This window comes from Bos mutus, chromosome 16 (assembly GCF_027580195.1).
Source record: "Bos mutus isolate GX-2022 chromosome 16, NWIPB_WYAK_1.1, whole genome shotgun sequence".
Lineage (NCBI taxonomy): Eukaryota > Metazoa > Chordata > Mammalia > Artiodactyla > Bovidae > Bos > Bos mutus.
The window spans coordinates 13079062-13099123 of NC_091632.1; the positions used below are offsets into that span (position 1 = coordinate 13079062).

The 20062-nt window shown below is 45.9% G+C and overlaps 1 protein-coding gene across 5 annotated transcripts in view; it reads left to right on the plus strand.

Moving 5' to 3' along the window:
- The first annotated feature begins 1138 nt into the window (after positions 1-1138).
- Positions 1139-20062, plus strand: part of HHAT (hedgehog acyltransferase) — a 365640-nt gene continuing 346716 nt past the window's right edge. For 2 of the 5 annotated variants that reach the window (XM_070384727.1, XM_070384728.1), the window contains exons 1-2: positions 1139-1304; positions 18861-18993. In XM_070384727.1, the coding sequence (XP_070240828.1) occupies positions 18903-18993 (91 nt within the window). In that variant the 5' untranslated portion in view covers positions 1139-1304; positions 18861-18902. The remainder of the gene's footprint in view (positions 1305-18860; positions 18994-20062) is intronic. The other 3 variants (XR_011467202.1, XM_070384725.1, XM_070384726.1) reach the window with 2 other exon arrangements.

Genomic DNA, 20062 nt, shown 5'->3' on the forward strand with positions numbered 1-20062 from the left:
TACTTTGTCCACCTCATACGAAGAGTTGACTCATTGGAAAAGACTCTGATGCTGGGAGGGATTGGGGGCAAGAGAAGGGGACGACAGAGGATGAGATGGCTGGATGGCATCACTGACTCGAAGGACGTGAGTCTGAGTGAACTCCGGGAGTTGGTGATGGACAGGGAGGCCTGGCGTGCTGCGATTCATGGGGTCGCAAAGAGTCGGACACGACTGAGCGACTGATCTAATGCAGAGTTATCCACATGTATCTGATCACAGAACCACCTGAGGCTCTCTTCCCCTGGGGAGTCTGATTCTTTCAGCGTGAAGAAGGATCCAAGTGCCAGCAGTTTTCACAAGAGCCCTGGTGGGATTCTCCTGGTCAGATAAGTCTGTGGAACTCTGGCAGCCCTGGCATTGGAGGCCTCTGAGTAACACCTGGCAGGAAGTCACGGTCCAAGACAGATTCAGATCTCCCACTCTTACAACCTACTCAAAATCACTGACACAACATTCCGCAGTGCTGATCATCCTTGTAAGTTTCTTTGCCGTTCACGAAGTTCATCCCTTTTGGTCTTCATTCTTAATTCTTCAGGAAAGCAGGGAAGCTTATTTCCGCTTTACAGAGGAGGACAGGGAGGCTCACAGGGGCTAAGATCACACGTCAAGTTCTAGAAGCCGCCTGAGCAGCAAAGCCCGCCTTCTTTCCACCCCACCAAGCTACCTCTTTTAGCCTGCAAAACGTCCGTGGGGACCGCTAAAGTCGGATTTCAGGTGACTTCCGTTCTTAAATCTGCTGGCAGCCGCAGGCCTGCAATTAACAGACGAGGTGCAGCGATCGGTGCCTGCAATTATAAACAGAGGTGGAGGAGCGATCGGTGCCTGCAATTAACGAGGGGTGCAGAGATCGGTGTCTGCTATTAACAAACAGGGGTGGAGAGATCTGCGCGCTGCTAAGCGCAGGCACCCGGGCCCGCGGGCGAGCTGGGGCTGGACCCCAGTGGGCCGGCTCCGGGCGCTCCCGGTGCGGAGGGGCGGGCCGCCTTCCCACTGGTCCGCTCCAGCCGCGCGGCCTGCTGGCCACAGTTCCCAGCGGGCACCACCCGCTCGCGAGCCCGGCAGCCCGGAGCGGCGCGCGCCGGCCCGAGGGCGGGGACGTGCTCCGAGGACGCGCGCGGGGCTGGGCCTCCAACCGCCGCTCGCGGGGAAGAGGGCGGCTTCCCGCGAAGCCCGCCGCCGCCGCCGCCGACTCGGAGGTGCCGAGGGTTGTGGGGGAGCTTGGGGCGCGTGGGAACATCGCCGCCGCCCGGCGCGGCCCGGAGGTTGGTAGCTGGTGACCGTAGAGAGTCCTCGGGAAGTTAGGTGTTGACTTTTTGCTTAAGGTTGGAAGACAAAAAGAAACGCACCAGACGCTTTCCGTTTCCCATTCCCGTGCCTACGTGCGCGCCCGGAGGCGGGGCAGAGGACGCGCCGGCTCCCGCGCTGGAGACAAAGGCGGCGGCGGCGGCGGCGACAGTGGCCGTGCGCCCGGATCAGTGGCCGGCCGAGTCCGTGCGCGCCCCTGCCAGCGCCCCCTCTCCCTGGCCTCGTCCCAAGTTGGCATTGTTGCGGGAAGTGTGGACGCTGAACCCCTTGGCGGTCTTAGAAATGCGCCAGCCTGACTTGCTGCGGCTCCAGGGACAACGCTCCCCCTCACCCCCCAAAGTTAGAGACTTCTTGCTTTCTACTCTCCGGACTCAAGTTTCCCTCTTTTCTTTTACGCCTGACCTTTAGGTGGCATCAGTCTTTACGTGGGAAGGCCCTCCTCCCCGCAGTTCCTACCAAAGCGGGCGGGAGACGTACTAGGATGGATGGCATTGGCGTTAAGAAATGTACCGCTTGATTGGTTCGTGGCTCTTGGATCAGGGCGGTCAGGCCATTGAGTTGGCACCCCGGGTAGTTTGTATCATATGGGGTGAAACTTATTGTTTCTGTCCTTACTGTTTTGTGTTCCTCCTTCATTCATTCGCAGAGCTAGGTGTTTACTGCCCCGTGGTAAATGCTGTGGGAACACTAGGAGAGGAGGGGGAAAGCTTTCCTGAGGAGGGGGCTTTATACTGGACTTTGAAGAATAAGTATGATTTTTTTTTCCTTCCGGTGTTCATGGTCCATCTTTTCTGTATTTTTTTTCCCTCTTGTTCAGTGACAGACCGTAATTGTCATTAAGTGTTGGATCTGAGCTCTGACCTGAAAGATTTAACTAATAGTAACTGGGATGATGTGCTTGTTAGGTGCTTTAAATCCAGTATTTCTAAATCTTGCAGTAACCGGGAAGGATAGTATTAACCCTCGTCACAGCAGAACAAAGAAAGGCTTAGAGGAGATGCCAGAGCCACAGGGAGTAGGTGTTGGGGTCAGGGTTTGCACTTCTCTTTCTGGATCAAAGCCTATGCTTTATTTATTGTTTATTTTGCCCCTTCTTGGGAAGTAGGTTATATAGACTAAGGGTGAAGGTCAGGTCTCTGGAGATAGCAGTCATTTTTGTGGGTGGCTCTATGTTGGTGTTAACTCTAGGTAATGTCAGGAACTGGCCAGGGTGATGGGCTTCTCTGGTGGCTCAGACAGTAAAGGATCCACCTGCAATCCTGGAGGTCCAGGTTTGATCCATGGGTGGGGTCTCCTCTCTTCCCCGGAGAAGGAAATGGCAACTCACTCCAGTATTCTTGCCTGGAGAATTCCATGGGCAGAGGAGCCTGGCAGGCTACAGTCCATGGGGTCACAAAGAGGTGGACAGAAGACTGAGCGACTAATGCTTTCAGCCAGGGTGAACCTTACTCATCTGGGCTCCTTCCAGGGCAGGGCCTAGCCGAGGGGGGCGCTCCTTAACTGTTGCCTGGGAGCTCCCTGGCATGGGTGAGATCCTTGATGCCTTGTCCGGTGCTTTACCCTTTTTCTTTGTTGCCATGGACTTCTTTCAAGTCTGGGGAAGCCAATTTTTAAAAGGCGTTTAAAAATACATAGTTACAAATTCTATTGAAACAGCAATCAAAGTAGTACAAAACCCCCACATATAATGTATTTCTTTAAAAAAATCAATCCATTAAGTATCAAAACTCAGTGCTGTATCAGACAAGGTCTCAGGATTTCAAAGCAGTGATGCCTATGTAAATGATATTTTGCAGTATTTGCAACAGCTGCACTGTGGCATGACAGAATCTGTGACTCTCACTGGTGACAGAGTCACTGGAAATGCTCTTGCTCTCTGCGTATATAATCCAATGCATTCCTGAATTTCAGAGGTTCGTGAAAATAAAGATGTATGAGAAAAGGCATTGAAGTTCATGGGTGGAATTTAGGAGGCCATGAACACCTTGTGGATAGAGGGCTGGGTGTCTAGGTTACAATTCTGGCTTGGCGGTTTTCTTCCTGCACTGTCTTGCTGGCCACCCTATAGCATTACAGTTTGTTTCCTTCTCCTTCAGTTCCTGTCTCCTTTCCCTCAGGTTCACAGCTGTTTTGATGGTCAAAGCTGTTGAAAGAGAATTGCTGGATTGTTTATCTGCTCCATCTGCGCTGGTCTTGCTCTGCATAATTCTGCTGGAGAATATTCCCACAACAGTGGTTTTGTTATCTAAAGCATGACTATCTTCCCTTCTTTCCTTCCCTCCAATGATGTATGGTGTTACCAGTGTCAGGAAAGAAGGGAGTTATCACTACATGTCCTACAGATGTTTTAAATCTTCAGATGTTATTGTCAACAATTTGATGGTAGTACATTTAAATATTCAGGTGACATGGACAGGTTTTTTGAATAAAATACCTCATAAGACACAAGAACTAGAAAATTTGTGTAGTTCCATATCTGTAAAGAAATTAAATTTGTATTTAAAAACCTTTTCAGAGTAGAATTTCCAGGCCCAGATGGCCTCACTAGTGCAACATCACAAACATTTAAAAAAATAAAAAAGAAGAAATACTCCCTGACTGCTTTTATGAGGCCAGCATAGACTTGTTACTAAAGCTTGATAAGGAGGTTACAAGAAACTCTAGGCCAGACTCTCATGGAAAAGACACAAAAGCCCTAAAAGGAAGTATTGGTAAACCAGATCTAGTGACCTATACCTGTATTTATGGGACCCTGCTTATTTAACCTATATGCAGAGGACATCATGAGAAACGCTGGGCTGGAAGAAGCACAAGCTGGAATCAAGATTGCCGGGAGAAATATCAATAACCTCAGATATGCAGATGACACCACCCTTATGGCAGAAAGTGAAGAGGTGAACTAAAGAGCCTCTTGATGAAAGTGAAAGAGGAGAGTGAAAAAGTTAGCCTAAAGCTCAACATTCAGAAAACTAAGATCATGGCATTTGGTCCCATCACTTCATGGCAAATAGATGGGGAAACAGTGTCAAACTTTATTATTGGGGGGCTCCAAAATCACTGCAGATGGTGACTGCAGCCATGAAATTAAAAGATGCTTACTCCTTGGAAGGAAAGTTATGACCAACCTAGATAGCATATTCAAAAGCAGAGACATTACTTTGCCAACAAAGGTCCGTCTAGACAAGGCTATGGTTTTTCCAGTAGTCATGTATGGATGTGAGAGTTGGACTGTGAAGAAAGCTGAGCGCCGAAGAATTGATGCTTTTGAACTGTGGTGCTGGAGAAGATTCTTGAGAGTCCCTTGGACTGCAAGGAGATCCAACCAGTCCATTCTGAAGGAGATCAGTCCTGGGTGTTCATTGGAAGGACTGATGATAAAGCTGAGACTCCAGTACTTTTTGGCCACCTCATGCGAAGAGTTAACTCATTGGAAAAGGCTCTGATGCTGGGAGGGGTTGGGGGCAGGAGGAGAAGGGGACGACAGGATGAGATGGCTGGATGGTACCACCAACTCGATGGACATGAGTTTGGGTGAATTCCGGGAGTTGGTGATGGACAGGGAGGCCTGGCGTGCTGCGATTCATGGGGTTGCAAAGAGTCGGACACGACTGAGCGACTGAACTGAACTGGAGCCGTGACCAAGTTGGATTTACTCCGGGAATGTAAACTTTGTCTAACATTAGAATATCAATAATTGTAATTTAGCCACAGAATAAAGGAGAAAAACTACTTAATAAAATTCACCCATTTGTGATAAAAATTCTTTGTAAGCTAAAACATTAAGAGATTTAAAACACTTAAAATAATAGATGGTAAATCACTGCTCCACAGATAACTCTGTGGATTCATTATAAGCCCAATTGAAATCCCAACAGATTTTTTTCAAAAATAGCCAATAAGCTAATTTTAAAATATATATGGAAATTCTAGACGATCTTAGTAAAGGAGCAAAGTTGGAAGATTTAAGCTGCTGGATGAGTATGTAGTTTGTCAGTGTGGTGTGGATACAATGCCAGATAGACCATGGAACCGGGTAGAGAATCCATAAACAGGCTCACATATCTGAGATCTCTTGATTTATAACAGAAGTGGCTCTGCAGTGCTCTAGAGAAAGGACAGTCTTTTCAGTCAGTGTTCCTGGGCCAATTGGATATCCAAATGGACAAGGTGAATTTTGATCATCTACCTCACCCTGTATACAAAAATTAATCGATATGTCATATGGCTAAGTGGGAGATCTGAAACAAAAAAGCTTCTGGAAGAAAGCAAAGTAGAACACCTTTATGACAAGGTTTATTGAATAGGATACAAAAAGTGCTAATTATAGAAGAAAATATTGGTAAGAACTACTGTTCATGGCAAGATTCCGTAGAGAGAAAAGGCAACTTGCGTGATGGGTGAAGGTATTTGTAAGGGCTATATCCAGTAAAGGACTCATACCCAGAATGTAGAAACAGTTTTTCACAAATCATTGAGAAAAAGATAGCCCAGCAGAAAAATGGGCAGGTCACTTCCCAAAAAGGATTTTCAGATACACAATAAATATGAAAAAGGTATTAACCTCATTAGTAATTGCTGCTGCTGCTAAGTCGCTTCAGTCCTGTCCAACTCTGTGCGACCCCATAGACAGCAGCCCACCAGGCTCTGCCGTCCCTGGGATTCTCCAGGCAAGAACACTGGAGTGCATTAGTAATTAGGGAAATACAAATTAAAACTATAATGGGATATCACTCTATACTCACCGGAATGGCTAAAAAACACAAAACCCTGTCAATGCTGAGTACTGGGTAGAATATGGAAAACTGGACCTTTTATACATGATGGTTGATGGGTATGGAAGTTAGTATAACTGTTTTGGAAATTGTTTTGCAGTATTGCAGTATCATTACTAAAACTGGGCAGATGCATCTCCTGTGACTGAACTACTCTGTTCTTGATAAACTCTGAACAGTAAGGCAGATACATTTGCACCGAAAGACATGTAATAGTATGTGCAGAGCAGTATTATTCCTAATAGCTTGAAGTCGGAAACAGCTCACGTGTTCATCAGTAGTAGAATGGACAAAAGTGTAAGCAAATTGCTTATGCAATGGAATTCGCCACAGTAATGAGAATGAACAAATCTCCTTAACACACAACGTGGGTGAGCCTTGCAAAGGTAGAACTGAAAAGAGGTGGACACAGCAAGAGTTAGTGCTTTGTGAATCCCTTTTTTTGGGGGAAGTTCAAAAATGGGCAAAACTAAATAAACTAGGGTGTTAGGAGTCGTGCTAGTGGTCATCTTTAGTGGAAGTGAAAGGACAGAGAGGGAATTCCGTTTTTTATCTAAGTAGTAATTACTGGAATGAGTTTGCTTTTTTGAAAGCCTTATACTTTAAAAAAAAAAATTAAGCATACTTTAATACAAAATTCACTTAAAATATATTATTAAAATTTTTGATTCATTCAGCTGCCCCTAATCTGGGGAGTGTAAGATGTGGTGAGCATGATTCTGGTGATCAAAAAGGCTTCAAATAGGTTGAGAATTTTCCAGGGAAGGGATACAATATCACATCAGTAACTTTTCTGAACTAGGGGCTTATGCATCTGCCTGCTTTTCTTCCAATCTTTAACAGCAGAGATCTGGCTCAAGGGCAGTTCATATAAAAGGACTTAGAGTTATGTTGGATATTAAGATTGACAGCAGTGTGAGATGGAAGCTGAAAAATGCTAAGTTGAGAACTGAATACAAAATTTTGTTTTCAGGTTTCATTTTCTTGCAGCTTAAGTTTTTAGTTTATAACAATTAGATTAAAATATTCTGATATTTTATATAAACCCTTTTAATGAAGTACTTTCCTCCCACTTGACCATGAACTAATTGAGGATAGGGGTGGCATATTAGTTTCCTATTGTTTCTGTAACGAATTATCATAAACTTAGTGGCTTAAAACAGCAGAAATTGGTTATTTTATAGTTTTGGAGATCAGAAGTCCAAACTGGGTTGTCGGGGTAGTGTTCCTTCTAGAGACTCTGTGTGGTGGGGCGGGGGAGGGGGGGCGAGGGGGAGGCGTCTTTTTTTCTTTGCTAATGTTCTCTGTCGCTTACATTCTTTTATTCTTGGCCCCTTCCTCCATCTTCAGAGTGTATCCCTCTGACCTCTGCTTCCATCATCCTCTCTCCTGTCTGTCCCTGACCTGCCTTCTTCCCTCTTAGCAGGACTCTGTGCTTACATCAGGCCCATGTCAATTATCAGGGATAATGTCCCCATCTTGACATTTTTAACTGAATCACATCTGCAGAGTCAATTTGCCATGTAAGGTAACATATTTACATGTTCGGGAATTAGGGCATGGACATTTTTCTAGGGGAGCCATATCTGGCAGATCTTCCAGATAGAATCTTTCTATTTTGTCTTCACAAATAGCACAGTTCCTGATTCTCTGTAGGAGCTCATTGATGTTTGTCGAATGAAGGAATGAGTCCCAGTTTTCACTGTTTGAAGTCTAGTTTCCCAAGAGGAGAAATGATGGTCTTGTCCTACTCTGGCTCTGCACACCTGGAATTTTGTGTTCAGCTCCAGGTACCTGTACTGTAAAGAGACAACTGACAGCTGATAAAGGGTCTGGGAACCCAGCCATGGAAGAAATGATTGAAGGCAGCCTGGGGGTTTGTCCTGGAAGAGGGCTTGGGGTAGAGCGGATAGCATTAATTATCTTTCAGTATTTATGAGTATGATTGGCAAGAATAATGAACTATTCTTTCAGTATACTTAATAATAGTGGGAATAATACTAAAGACAACAAAAATAAGCATTTTAGAGCCTACTATGGTCAATGTAATGTTCTATCTCTTTGTAAACGCATTTAGTCGTCATGGCAACTCTCAGAAGATAGTTACCATCTCCATTTTATAAGTAAGGGCATTGAAGCACAGAGAGGTCATGCAACTTGTACTAGGTCACACAGCTAGAAAGTAGCAAAGCTGGGATTCAGCCTTTGGCGTTCTGACTCCAGAGCCATGCTTTAAACTATCACACTATCCTGCCTCTGTGCTTTTAGTTTCTCCAGGTACAGTAAGTCTAGTAGCAGAGTGCTTCTGAGAAATGGAGGGGCAGATTTTGACTCAGTTTAAGAAAAAAAGAGCTAACAATAAGAACTTCTTTGAAATAGTTTCCCTGCTTTGCAGTGTTACTGGACATGGTCAGGTAGGGTATTGTACTGAGTTGGCCAAAAAGTTTATTTGGGCTTTTTGTACCATCTTATGGAAAAACCCGAACAAACATATTGGCCAACCCAACAAAAGAAATTCCCAAACTGGCTCCATCAGACCAGGCGACAGTACTGATTTTGAAATTGGTTTGGAAAGGTAATTCTTTAAAATATATGTCTCTCTCAGCCTTTATGACATTTTACTTAATAAAGATCTCCAGTGAGATGTAGTTTTCCCACTGCCTCTCCAGAGTTTACTTATTAGCAATTCTAACATCCTGGTGAGGTAAGCCATGTCTCTGCCCCTTTTTAAGATACTCCCAGCTGGCGCTAAAGAACCTGCCTGCCTGTGCAGCAGACAAGAGACGTGGGTCAGTCCCTGGGTGGAGAAGATCCCCTGGAGGAGGACATGGCAGCCCAGTCCAGTATCCTTGCCTGGAGAATCCCATGGACAGAGGACCCTGGTGGGCTACAGTCCATGGGGTCGCAAAGAGTGGGACACAACTGAAGCGGCTTCACATATACACACTCCTCCAGTAAAGAGGTGGAAGCTGTTCCCTCTTCCCCCTTGAGTCTGGACTGAGCTTTTGACCATAAAACGTTCTGTGAATTCTGGAGCCTGGTCCTTAAGAGACCTTGCCCCTCTTGCTTTTGTCTTTTAAGACCCTGGAGCCACCGTGCTATGAAGGCCAGCCTCCTAGAGGACACATGCCCACGTGGAGGAGAAGTGAGGCGTCTAGGTGACGGCTGGCACCAAGTGCCAGTCGTGTGGGTGAGGTCATTGTCCCCCCAGCTGCCTTGAGCCAGGGCAGTGACAGTCGTGTGAGTTGATGCCAGGTGAGATCTGCAGAAGCATTGCCCAGATTGCCACCCCCCAGAATCACAGGAGAGAATACAGCTTGTTATTTTAAGCTTCTGTGTTTTGGAGTGATTTATTGCACAGTGACACATAGCTGATACATAATATTTTGGTGCATATTTGGATGTCGTGATAACGTATTTTTAAATATTCAGTAATTAGACTTTTGCCCAGCCCCGTGGACCTCTCCAATCACAGCTGATCATTCCAATGTATTGGTGAAGCCTTTCTGGGTTTAGGAAAGTGTTTCTCTTTAGAAGGATGTGGGTAGAAGAATGAGACTCTTAAGCAAGGTTGGGAGAACACTGTACTGTGAGAAGACACCATGAATCTGGGCTTGATTTTTCTGGCAGAAGTCATGTGATTTATATTCTGCAAAATAGGTCTCTGTTTCAACAAGTTGGACCTGGAAAAGAGTAAAAGTCTCCTAACATTTTTTTCCAAATGTGCTAGAATATTGCTCTGCTATGGCATTTTCTTTTCTGTAATGCCTTTGTCATTTCAGTGGGCATGAGTTTCTTTTGCTTTATTACTTTGTGGTTTCCAGAGTGCTCATTTGTTCCTAAATGTGGAACTATTTCAAGTTTACTCAACCCTTATCTCTATATAACTGCTGACTTTCCCCTCATATCCGAGGTAAATTAGTTTGGTTTAGTTCGTCTTCTTCAGTAAATCTCTTAAGAAATGTGTGAGTTAGATGTTTCCTGTGTATTTGGATTACATCTAGTTGATTTTCTTCCTGGGGAGTATCTATACTATACGTAACTTTAAATTCTTTTGCATGTGTATAGCTTGTGTTATCTTCTAGCTTTCCTGATGAATTGATTTCATCGTAGATGTTGAAAAAAATGAATCGGGTGAACTTGAACAATAGGGAGGTGGGTGAAGGAAGGCTCTGAAATTAGACTTGGTGAGTATGAATCTAAGCTCTGCTCCTTAGATTTGTGTGATTTGGGGAGATTTCTTGATCCTTCTGGGCTTTGGTGGTCTTTTGTGTTAATGAGGGTACCAGAAGTACCAAGCTCAGAGCTGTTATGGAGATGAAGTGAAAGAATACTTTTAAAGTGCTTTATCAGAGAAGGTAATCTGTCAATACTACTTATTAGAGTACATTTTAGTTCCGTCGCTCAGTCGTGTCCGACTCTTTGTGACCCCATGGACTGCAGCACGCCAGGCTTCCCTGTCCATCACCAACTCCCGGAGCTTGCTCAAACTCATGTCATCAAGTCAGGGATGCCATCCAACCATCTCATCCTCTGTCGTCCTCTTCTCCTCCTGCCTTCAGTCTTTCCTGGCATCATGGTCTTTCCCAATGAGTCAGTATTAGAGTACAGCTGTTACTTAACTCTGGGTAAACTCAGTAGCGGACAAGGCAATGGCACCCTACTCCAGTACTCTTGCCTGGAAAATCCCATGGATGGAGGAGCCTGGTAGGCTGCAGTCCATGGGGTCGCTAAGAGTCTGGCACGACTGAGCAACTTCACTTTGACTTTTCACTTTCATGCATTGGAGAAGGAAATGGCAACCCACTCCAGTGTTCTTGCCTCGAGAATCCCAGGGACGGGTAGCCTGGTGGGCTGCCGTCTGTGGGGTCCCACAGAGTCGGACACGACTGAAGCGACTTAGCAGCAGCAGCAAACTCAGTAGAGAAATATTTCAGTTTAGTTAGTTGGGCATAGTGATGGTGATGGTGCTGGAGATTGTTAGCTTCATGTTGAGGTTGCTGTTTTAAAGTCATCTGGTGCATGGGAATATTTGGCTCCTGTGTCCGTGGAATTCTCCTGGCAAGAACACTGGAATGGGTTGCCAGTCCCTTCTCCAGGGGATGTTCCTGACCCAGGGATCGAATCCAGGTCTCTTGAATTGCAGGTGGATTCTTTGCTGTTTGAGCCACCATGGAAGCCCAGGTGCTATTTAGACCCCATTTAGTGCTAAATACCAAGGGTGAGGAGCAGGAAAGAATTTAAAGAGGAAGTGTTGGAATCCATTTGTTGTACTTAGCAACAGTAAAGATAAAGGACTTTTGAAAAGATGTTGGAAATCGCTGGGGAAAAGCATCTTACAGAAGTTGTGTGCATGTACACTTCAGGCTTTGGCACAGTGAACTGTCCTTTTCTGCCAAGAGTAAGGAACAGGATTTCTGCCTAAGAGAGTGGGCGTTGAGAATTTAGGTTCTGTTTTTTTCTCCTTTGCTGGCTTCTCTGGATCCTTGGGCAGATTGTGTCTTTTCTCTGAGCAGGACTCTGATCCCTGAAAAAAGAGCTAACTGTTAGTCCTCCTGGTGGGAATGAGAGTGGATGGCATCTTTGAAAGCAGGTGGAGTGTTAAATTACAACGTGAAAGCAAAGGTACATTGCTTCAGTATAGAAAACCTTCTCTTCGTGGAGGAAGCCTTGCCATTTTCCAGCTAAGGTTTTATTATGTGGGCCCCATGAGTTCTATAGTTCCCAGATAAATATAGTACTTTTTGGAACTACTCAGCCTGGGGCTCTTATACCCAATACAAGGTAGAGAAATCTTGTTCATCCAGTCTGACTTCTTTCCTTTAATCCCAGGAAAACCTTTGCCGTGGTTTTCTTCCAAGGCCTAATCTTAAATGCATTTTCTCTCTTAGTCTTCACTTTGTGCCAGTTCCCTACTCTCATCAGTAACACCAACTTTGGGACAATATAGTCTTAACAGCTTTGGAGATGCTGTTTTAGGTCCCTTATTCCCCCTCCACCCCACTGCCTCCTGGACTAGTTTGGTGCCATGTGCAACTTGATTTTTCCTACTGTGTTGCATGGTTCTAGAACTTTCTCTCCACTTCCTACCAAGGGCCTGAATCGCTGACCTCCCTGCCTCTTGATGCTACCACCATGTCAAAGGTCTTCCTGAAGCTTCACACAAAAATTAAAAGTCATATATGTTTAAGACCCTTTGCCACTTGGCTCCTAAACTACCCACATTTTTTCTTATCATCCTGACCAGTATTCCCTCTGAAGTGGAAGTGTTCTCAGACACGTCTTTACCATCAGATCTCCCTGTAACCCTCCTTAGCTCTCACATCAGTAATGTAACCTCCTTTATATAGATTGATCAGGTAGATTCCTACTTTAAAACAGGCTGTGTTGTTGTAGGTTGGCTGTTTCCTATAGAAATCATGATGTAAATGGTGATGAGTTTCTAGGGTATTGAATGTGTGAGTGTTAAGTCACTCAGTCATGTCTGATTCTTTGCAACCTCGTGGACTGTAGCCTGCCAGGCTCCTCTGTCCATGGAATTCTCCAGGCAAGAATACTGGAGTAGGTTGCCATTCCCTTCTTCTCCATGAAATCTTCCTGGATTGAACCTGGGTCTCCTGCATTGCAGGTGGATTCTTTACCGTGTGAACCACAGGGGAAGTCCAGGCTGTTGCATGGATGCGCACTTAACTGATAATGTTGCTGCAGCCCTGAATCTATGCATGAAAAACAGAAAAAAGGCATCACTTACACATTTGAGTAAGGATTTCTTTAATTTCATTGTGGTAGCTTGTGCCTAAAGAAGAGCGTAATTGTATTTAGAAGATTGAAACATTAGAAACTTGAGAATTTTCTGAGTCTTTAGGAACATTTATGAGTTTGGACATTAAAAAAAAAAATTTCTAGTTATATTTCCAAAGGTGCAGCTTTCTTTTCTTTGATACTGTTGTGTCATTAAATCCCTTAAAACATGTCTACCCTGATTGGCTCTCTGCACAGCTGAAATGAACGGAGATGGGGAGAGCACTGGAGAGAGCAATCTTCCTGAGATAAGTGGACAAGAGTTGAAAAGAATTATTAAGGAAGAAAGATCTGTTAAGGACAAGTGGGTGCATGTGTGGTGGTGGTGTTTTGAGGTTACATTCCTGGGATTGTGAATGGTGAGGCAAGAAGAGTGAGTACTGCATATAATTCCTCTTGGGGCTAAGAAAAGAGATGGTGAGAAGAGACACTGTGCAGAAAGCTCTCCAGAGGCCCCCAAGGACACGTTGTTGCTGTCTGGGGTGGCCTTGGGCTGGATGTGGGGACAGGAGGAGGATGAGACATTGGAGAGAGCTCTTGGGGTGCTGATGGGCAGAAGAAGGCCCCGCAGCAGGTGGGATGCTCAGTCCCTCCCCCCATGGAAGGTCAATTAGAGGTCATCAATTCAGAAGGAAACCCAGGGCTCTGGCAAGGTAAGTTCTGTGGCATCCTGGATGGCATGGGGGTTTGGGGGGAGAATGGATACATGTATATGTATGGCTGAGTCCCTTTGCTGTTCACCTGAAACGATCATAATATTGTTTATCAGCTGTTCAATTCAGTTCAGTCGCTCAGTCGTGTCTGACTCTTTGCGACCCCGTGAATTGCAGCACGCTAGGCCTCCCTGTCCATCACCAACTCGCGGAGTTCACTCAAACTCATGTCCATTGATCTCATCCTCTGTCATCCCCTTTTCCTCCTGCCCCCAATCCTTCCCAGCATCAGAGTCTTTTCCAAGGAGTCAATTCTTCTCATGAGGTGGCCACAGTACTGGAGTTTCAGCTTTAGCATCATTCCTTCCAAAGAACACCCAGGACTGATCTCCTTTAGAATGGACTGGTTGGATCTCCTTGTAGTCCAAGGGACTCTCAAGAGTCTTCTCCAACACCACAGTTCAAAAGCATCAATTCTTCAGCACTCAGCTTTCTTCACAGTCCAACTCTCACATCCATACGTGACTACTGGAAAAACCATAGCCTTGACTAGATGGACCTTTGTTGACAAAGTAATGTCTCTGCTTTTGAATATGCTATCTAGGTTGGTCATAATTTTCCTTCCAAGGAATAAGCGGTTTTTAATTTCATGGCTGCAATCACCATCTGCAGTGATTTTGGAGCCCCCCAAAATAAAGTGTGACACTGTTTCCACTGTTTCCCCATCTATTTGCCATGAAGTGATGGGACCAGATGCCATGATCTTCGTTTTCTGAATGTTGAGCTTTAGGCTAACTTTTTCACTCTCCTCTTTCACTTTCATCAAGAGGCTCTTTAGTTCCTCTTCACTTTCTGCCATAAGGATGGTGTCATCTGCATATCTGAGGTTATTGATATTTCTCCCGGCAATCTTGATTCCAGCTTGTGCTTCTTCCAGCCCAGAGTTTCTCATGATGTATTCTGCATATAAGTTAAATAAGCAGGGTGACAATATATAGCCCTGACGTACTCCTTTTCCTATTTGGAACCAGTCTGTTGTTCCATGTCCAGTTCTAACTGTTGCTTCCTGACCTGCATATAGGTTTCTCAAGAGGCAGGTCAGGTGATCTGGTATTCCCATCTCTTTCAGAATTTTCCACAGTTTATTGTGATCCACACAGTCAAAGGCTTTGGCATAGTCAATAAAGCAGAAATAGATGTTTTTCTGGAACTCTCTTGCGTTTTCCATGATGACAAAACAAAAAGTTAAAAAAAAAGCCCAGAGGTTAAAATTTTCTTACCACTAAATGGAAAATTGCAATGGCACCCCACTCCAGTACTCTTGCCTGGAAAATCCCATGGGCACAGGAGCCTGGTAGGCTGCAGTTCATGGGGTCGCAAAGAGTCGGACTCGACTGAACGACTTCACTTTCACTTTTCACTTTCATGCATTGGAGAAGGAAATGGCAACCCACTCCAGTGTTCTTGCCTGGAGAATCCCAGGGACGGTGGAGCCTGGTGGGCTGCCGTCTATGGGGTCGCACAGAGTCGGACACGACTGAAGCGACTTAGCAGCAGTAGCAGCAAATGGAAAATTACTATATCCTACAAAGTCCCCCAAAGAAATCTTAACATATTCTGGGAGATGCCAGGTATTTAAAAATAAAGGGTTGTTGTTGTTGTTAAGTCATTTCAGTCGTGTCCAACTCTGTGCGATCCCATAGACGGCAGCCTACCAGGCTCCTCTGTCCCTGGAATTCTCCAGGCAAGAACACTGGAGTGGGTTGCCATTTCCTTCTCCAATGCATGAAAGTGAAAAGTCAAAGTGAAGTCGCTCAGTGGTGTCCGACTCTTTGCGACCCCATGGACTGCAGCCCACCAGGCTCCTCCGTCCATGGGATTTTCCAGGCAAGAGTACTGGAGTGGGGTGCCATCGCCTTCTCTGAAAACAAAGGGTAGTGGTTCTGAAAAGTACTAGGGGATCCTGCGAAGGTGTTGTTGAAATTCCAGGGCTTAGAGAGATTGGCCGTGGAAGTACTAGTGGCGGATTCTGGGTCTTCTAGGAGCTCTGTGGGAGAAACTCATGTCTCAGCAACTTGTAGGTAATTACCAGGGGACCGTCTGGTTGGAGGACCACTAATTTCTGACCTCATATTTTATGAAAGGGAAAGTTTATATCCCTTCTTGCTCTGATTCCCTGAAGAAAGGGGTTTGTGAGTAGTAGGTTCTGAGCTAGACTCTGAAGGCAAGTAACTCCGTGAACTGGTACTAAAGGGGCTCCTTCCCTGAGGGGTGAGGTGGGGGCCCAGGGGTCTCAAAACCTGGATTTGAGCCCTGGCACCATTGTTTCTGGTTGAATGACCTCACCATGTTCACATTCATCATCTATAAATGCCTGCCTCCGTTGCTCCACATACTTCACCCAACTCTTGTGAAAATACAATGAGCTCACGGGTGAGATCTAAGTTTTGGCATTACTGTCACGTATTAGACGTGCTTGCTGGGGGCTTAACTTTTTGCGCTTGTTTTAATTTGACTTTGACATATGTGAGAGGTTTAAGTAAAGCAATGACGGCCATAGAGGGGTTTACATTTAGCTAACTCTATGTCATTTGGGAACTGATCATTTAATTTGCAGAATTTTAGGACTTCCTGTTACCTGCTTTATTAAGAGTATAGACATGGCTGCCGTAACAGAGAGCTTTAGAATGGCACAGCCTTAAACAACCTGGGAATGCGTTTCTCTTTCATGTAACAGTCCAGAGATGTAAGAGGTCCAGGGCAGTTTTGGGGGTGGGGTGGGGTGGGCGGGGTGGTACGTGCGGTCAGGAACTGAGGCGCCTCTGTCTTGCTTTTCTCTGCGGCTTTCCCCTCTTGGTCTAAAGGTGGCTGTTCCAACTCCACCCAACAGGAAGAGGATGACCACAGCCTCAGCGCCAGAACTATTCCAATATCCACCCTTGGAGACACTGTATGTGCTCAGCATCCTTGTGTCCAGATAAAACTTCAGTTCCTGTGCAAGAAGGGAGACTGCATGTGCAGAGTGGGCAGCTCACAGCCTGTCAGTGGGATTGTGCTGTTAGCTTCCCTTTAAGAAGCACCTGGAAGATGGAAGACACGGTGGTTTTGTTAATCAAGTCTTATAAACCACGGTGGAATGGCATTGGAAGGGGAGAGCGAGGAGGATGAGACTGTTGGGTTAGAGGAGGCTTGGAGATGGTTTGTGCTTTTAATTTTTTAATGTATGTATTTATTCGGCTGCCGGCAGGATCTTTAGTTGCGGCGTGTGAACTCTTAGCTGCAGCGTGTGGAATCCGGTGCTCTGAGCATGGAGTCCTGGCCACTGAACCCCCAGGGAAGTCCCTTGGGGCTCCCTTCTCTTCAGGCTTTTGCACAGTAATCCGCTATTCCTGGAGCCTGTGGTGGTCCCGTCCTGCTGCGCTTGGTGCCCGTGCTGGGTTCTGTGGACTCACATCGTGCTCCCTGCTCTCTAAAGGTCCGCTCTGCGGGGAGACGGGTGTGGCAGGAGTGAGGACAGACGTGGCTGGTGTACACTGTGCTGGAGGCAGGCGGGCGGCGTGGGCTCAAGGGAAAGACCTGCCCACCCTGGGCAGGCAGGGTGTGTGTGCGTGTGTGTGGTGTGGTGTGTGTGATGTGTGTGTGGTGTGTGTGATGTGTGTGTGTATGTGTGTGATGTGTGTGAGTGTGTGATGTATGTGTGTCTGTGATGTGTGTGTGATGTATGTATGATATGTGTGTGTGATGTGTGTGTGATGTGTGTGTGATATGTGTGTGATATGTGTGTGTGTGGTATGTGATGTGTGTGTGATGTGTACATGATGTGTGTGTGTGATTTGTGTGTATGTGCATGTGATAGGTGTGTGATGTTTGTGATGTGTGTGTGTGATGTGTACATGATGTGTGTGTGTGATTTGTGTGTATGTCGTGTGATAGGTGTGTGATGTTTGTGATGTGTGTGAGTGATGTGTGTGTATGTGTGTGATGTGAGTGTGTAATATGTGTATGTGTGTGATGTGTGTGTGTGAGATATGTGTTTGATGTGTGTGTGTGATGTGTGTGTATGTGTGTGATGTGTGGGTGTGATGTGTGTGATGTGTGTGCAGTGTGTGATGTGTTTGAGTGTGATGTGTGTGATGTGTGTGCAGTGTGTGATGTGTTTGAGTGTGATGTGTGTGTATGTGTGAGATGTGTATGTGTGATATGTGTGTGAGATGTGTATGTGTGATATGTGTGTGTATGATATGTGTGTGATATGTGTTTGTATGTGTGTGATGTGTGCGTGTGGATGTGTGATATGTGTATGATGTGTGTGTGTGATATGTGTGTGTGGTATGAGTGATGTGTGTGTGATGCGTACGTGATATGTGTGTGTGTGATTTGTGTGTATGTGCGTGTGATAGGTGTGTGATGTTTGTGATGTGTGTGTATGATGTGTGTGAGTGATGTGTGTGTATGTGTGTGATGTGAGTGTGTAATATGTGTATGTGTGTGATGTGTGTGTGAGATATGTGTTTGATGTGTGTGTGTGTGATGTGTGTGTATGTGTGTGATGTGTGGGTGTGATGTGTGTGATGTGTGTGCGGTGTGTGATGTGTTTGAGTGTGATGTGTGTATGTGTGAGATGTGTATGTGTGATACGTGTGTGTGATACGTGTGTGTGATATGTGTGATGTGTGTGTGTGATGGGTGTGTGATATGTGTATGTATATGTGTGTGATATGTGTTTGTATGTGTGTGATGTGTGCATGTATATGTGTGATATGTGTATGATGTGTGTGTGGTATGCATGTGTGTGTGGTGTGTGTGATGTGTGTGTATGTGATGTGCGTGATGTGTATGTGATATGTGTGTGATATGTGTGTGAGTGATGTGTGTTATGTATGTGTATGTGTGTGGTGTGTGTGTGATATGTATGATGTGTGTGATACGTGTGTGTATGGTATGTGTGTGTGATTGTGTGTGTAACGTGTATGTGTGTGATGTGTGTTTGTGTGATGTGTTTGTGTGTGATGTGTATGTGTGATGTGTATGTGTGATGTGTGTGTGATGTGTATGTGTATGTATGATGTGTGTGTGTGTGATGTGTGTATGTGTGTGTGGGGGGTGTGTGTGTGTGAGATGTGACCAGGTGGGTGAGGTCGTGGCACAGGAGGTGTCACTGGGAGGAGGGTTGTGTCTTAAGTGATGGTCCCTGGGGGAACAAGGGAACTAGCTGGCGATGGTGACGAGGCGTTGTCCTCTACTGTACGTTTTTGGCTTATGGTTTTATTTCTGTTTCTCTTCCTAGAAACTCTCAGCGTGGGCCGCAGGACCCTTTGTCACAGGAGCAATGCTGCCCTGGTGGGAACTGTCCTTGTACCTGTTAGCTTCCATAGGCTTCCACTTCTATTCTTTCTATGAAGTCTACAAAGTCTCCAGAGGTAAGGTCCCAATTTTTCTAAATTTGTGTCAGGAAAGCAAGGTGGAGGCGGAAGTGCTCAGAGGTGGAAGGTTCAGGAAGACGGCCTCATGGGCGCAGGGTGGCTTGAGCTCTGCTTTGCTTTCCCCTTGTCGTGGACAGTTTGAATTGATGACCTGAGTCAGTGGAGGTTTCCACCGTAATCTTGGATCTTCTAGATGATCCCGTGGCTGGTCCTCTGAAGCAGGAAGGTTTGGTTCAGTGGCCACTGAAAGCCGTGGAGGTGCTTTGCATTGATAAGTAGTAGTAACCTCTTAAATTTCTCCCTCGCCACTAGTCCTCTCGGCCACGTGGAGGCTGCCCACGGTGTCAGAGGCCCGGACCACCTTCCTCTTCTTGTCCTGCTGTCTGCCGTGCTTTTGTGCACATGTTGAAGAGGAACTGTTAGCAAGCCCTTGGAAAGGGACGGACCCTCCTTTCCTTTAAGGGCATCTTGGAATAAACATCGCCATGTCACTTCTGCTCACACCAGTTGACCAGTGCCAATTCCCGTGGCCCCAGCTAGTCGGCTGGGAAATACTATGGTTCACTCAGTGGCCGTGTGCTACATAAAACTTTCCATACTGGGGAGGAACGGAAGAGAGAATTTTAACGGGTCCACGAGTGGTCTCTTCCATAGCCAAGGACAGTTTCCTAGAGGTGATGGTGAGCCTTGTCTTAAGGAAGAATAGAAGTCAGCCAAGGAGAGAAGAGGGCAGAGGCTCTGTGGACAGAGGTGGGTTTGCAGGCAAACGGACAAATGTGTGCCATGCCGCTGGGGTGTGAGGAAACACAGCATGACCTGGGAACTCCGCTGGTGCTTGGAGGGGGGCGCCAAGGGTTGAGCTTAGATCAAGGAGTGGGGATAGGTTGTGAAGGACTCTGTGTATTCCTTTGGCTGAGGCTGCTGCTGCTGCTAAGTCACTTCAGTCATGTCCAACTCTCTGCGACCCCATAGATGGCAGCCCATCAGGCTCCTCTGTCCCTGGGATTCTCCAGGCAAGAATCCTGGAGTGGGTTGCCATTTCCTTCTCCAATGCATGCATGCAGGC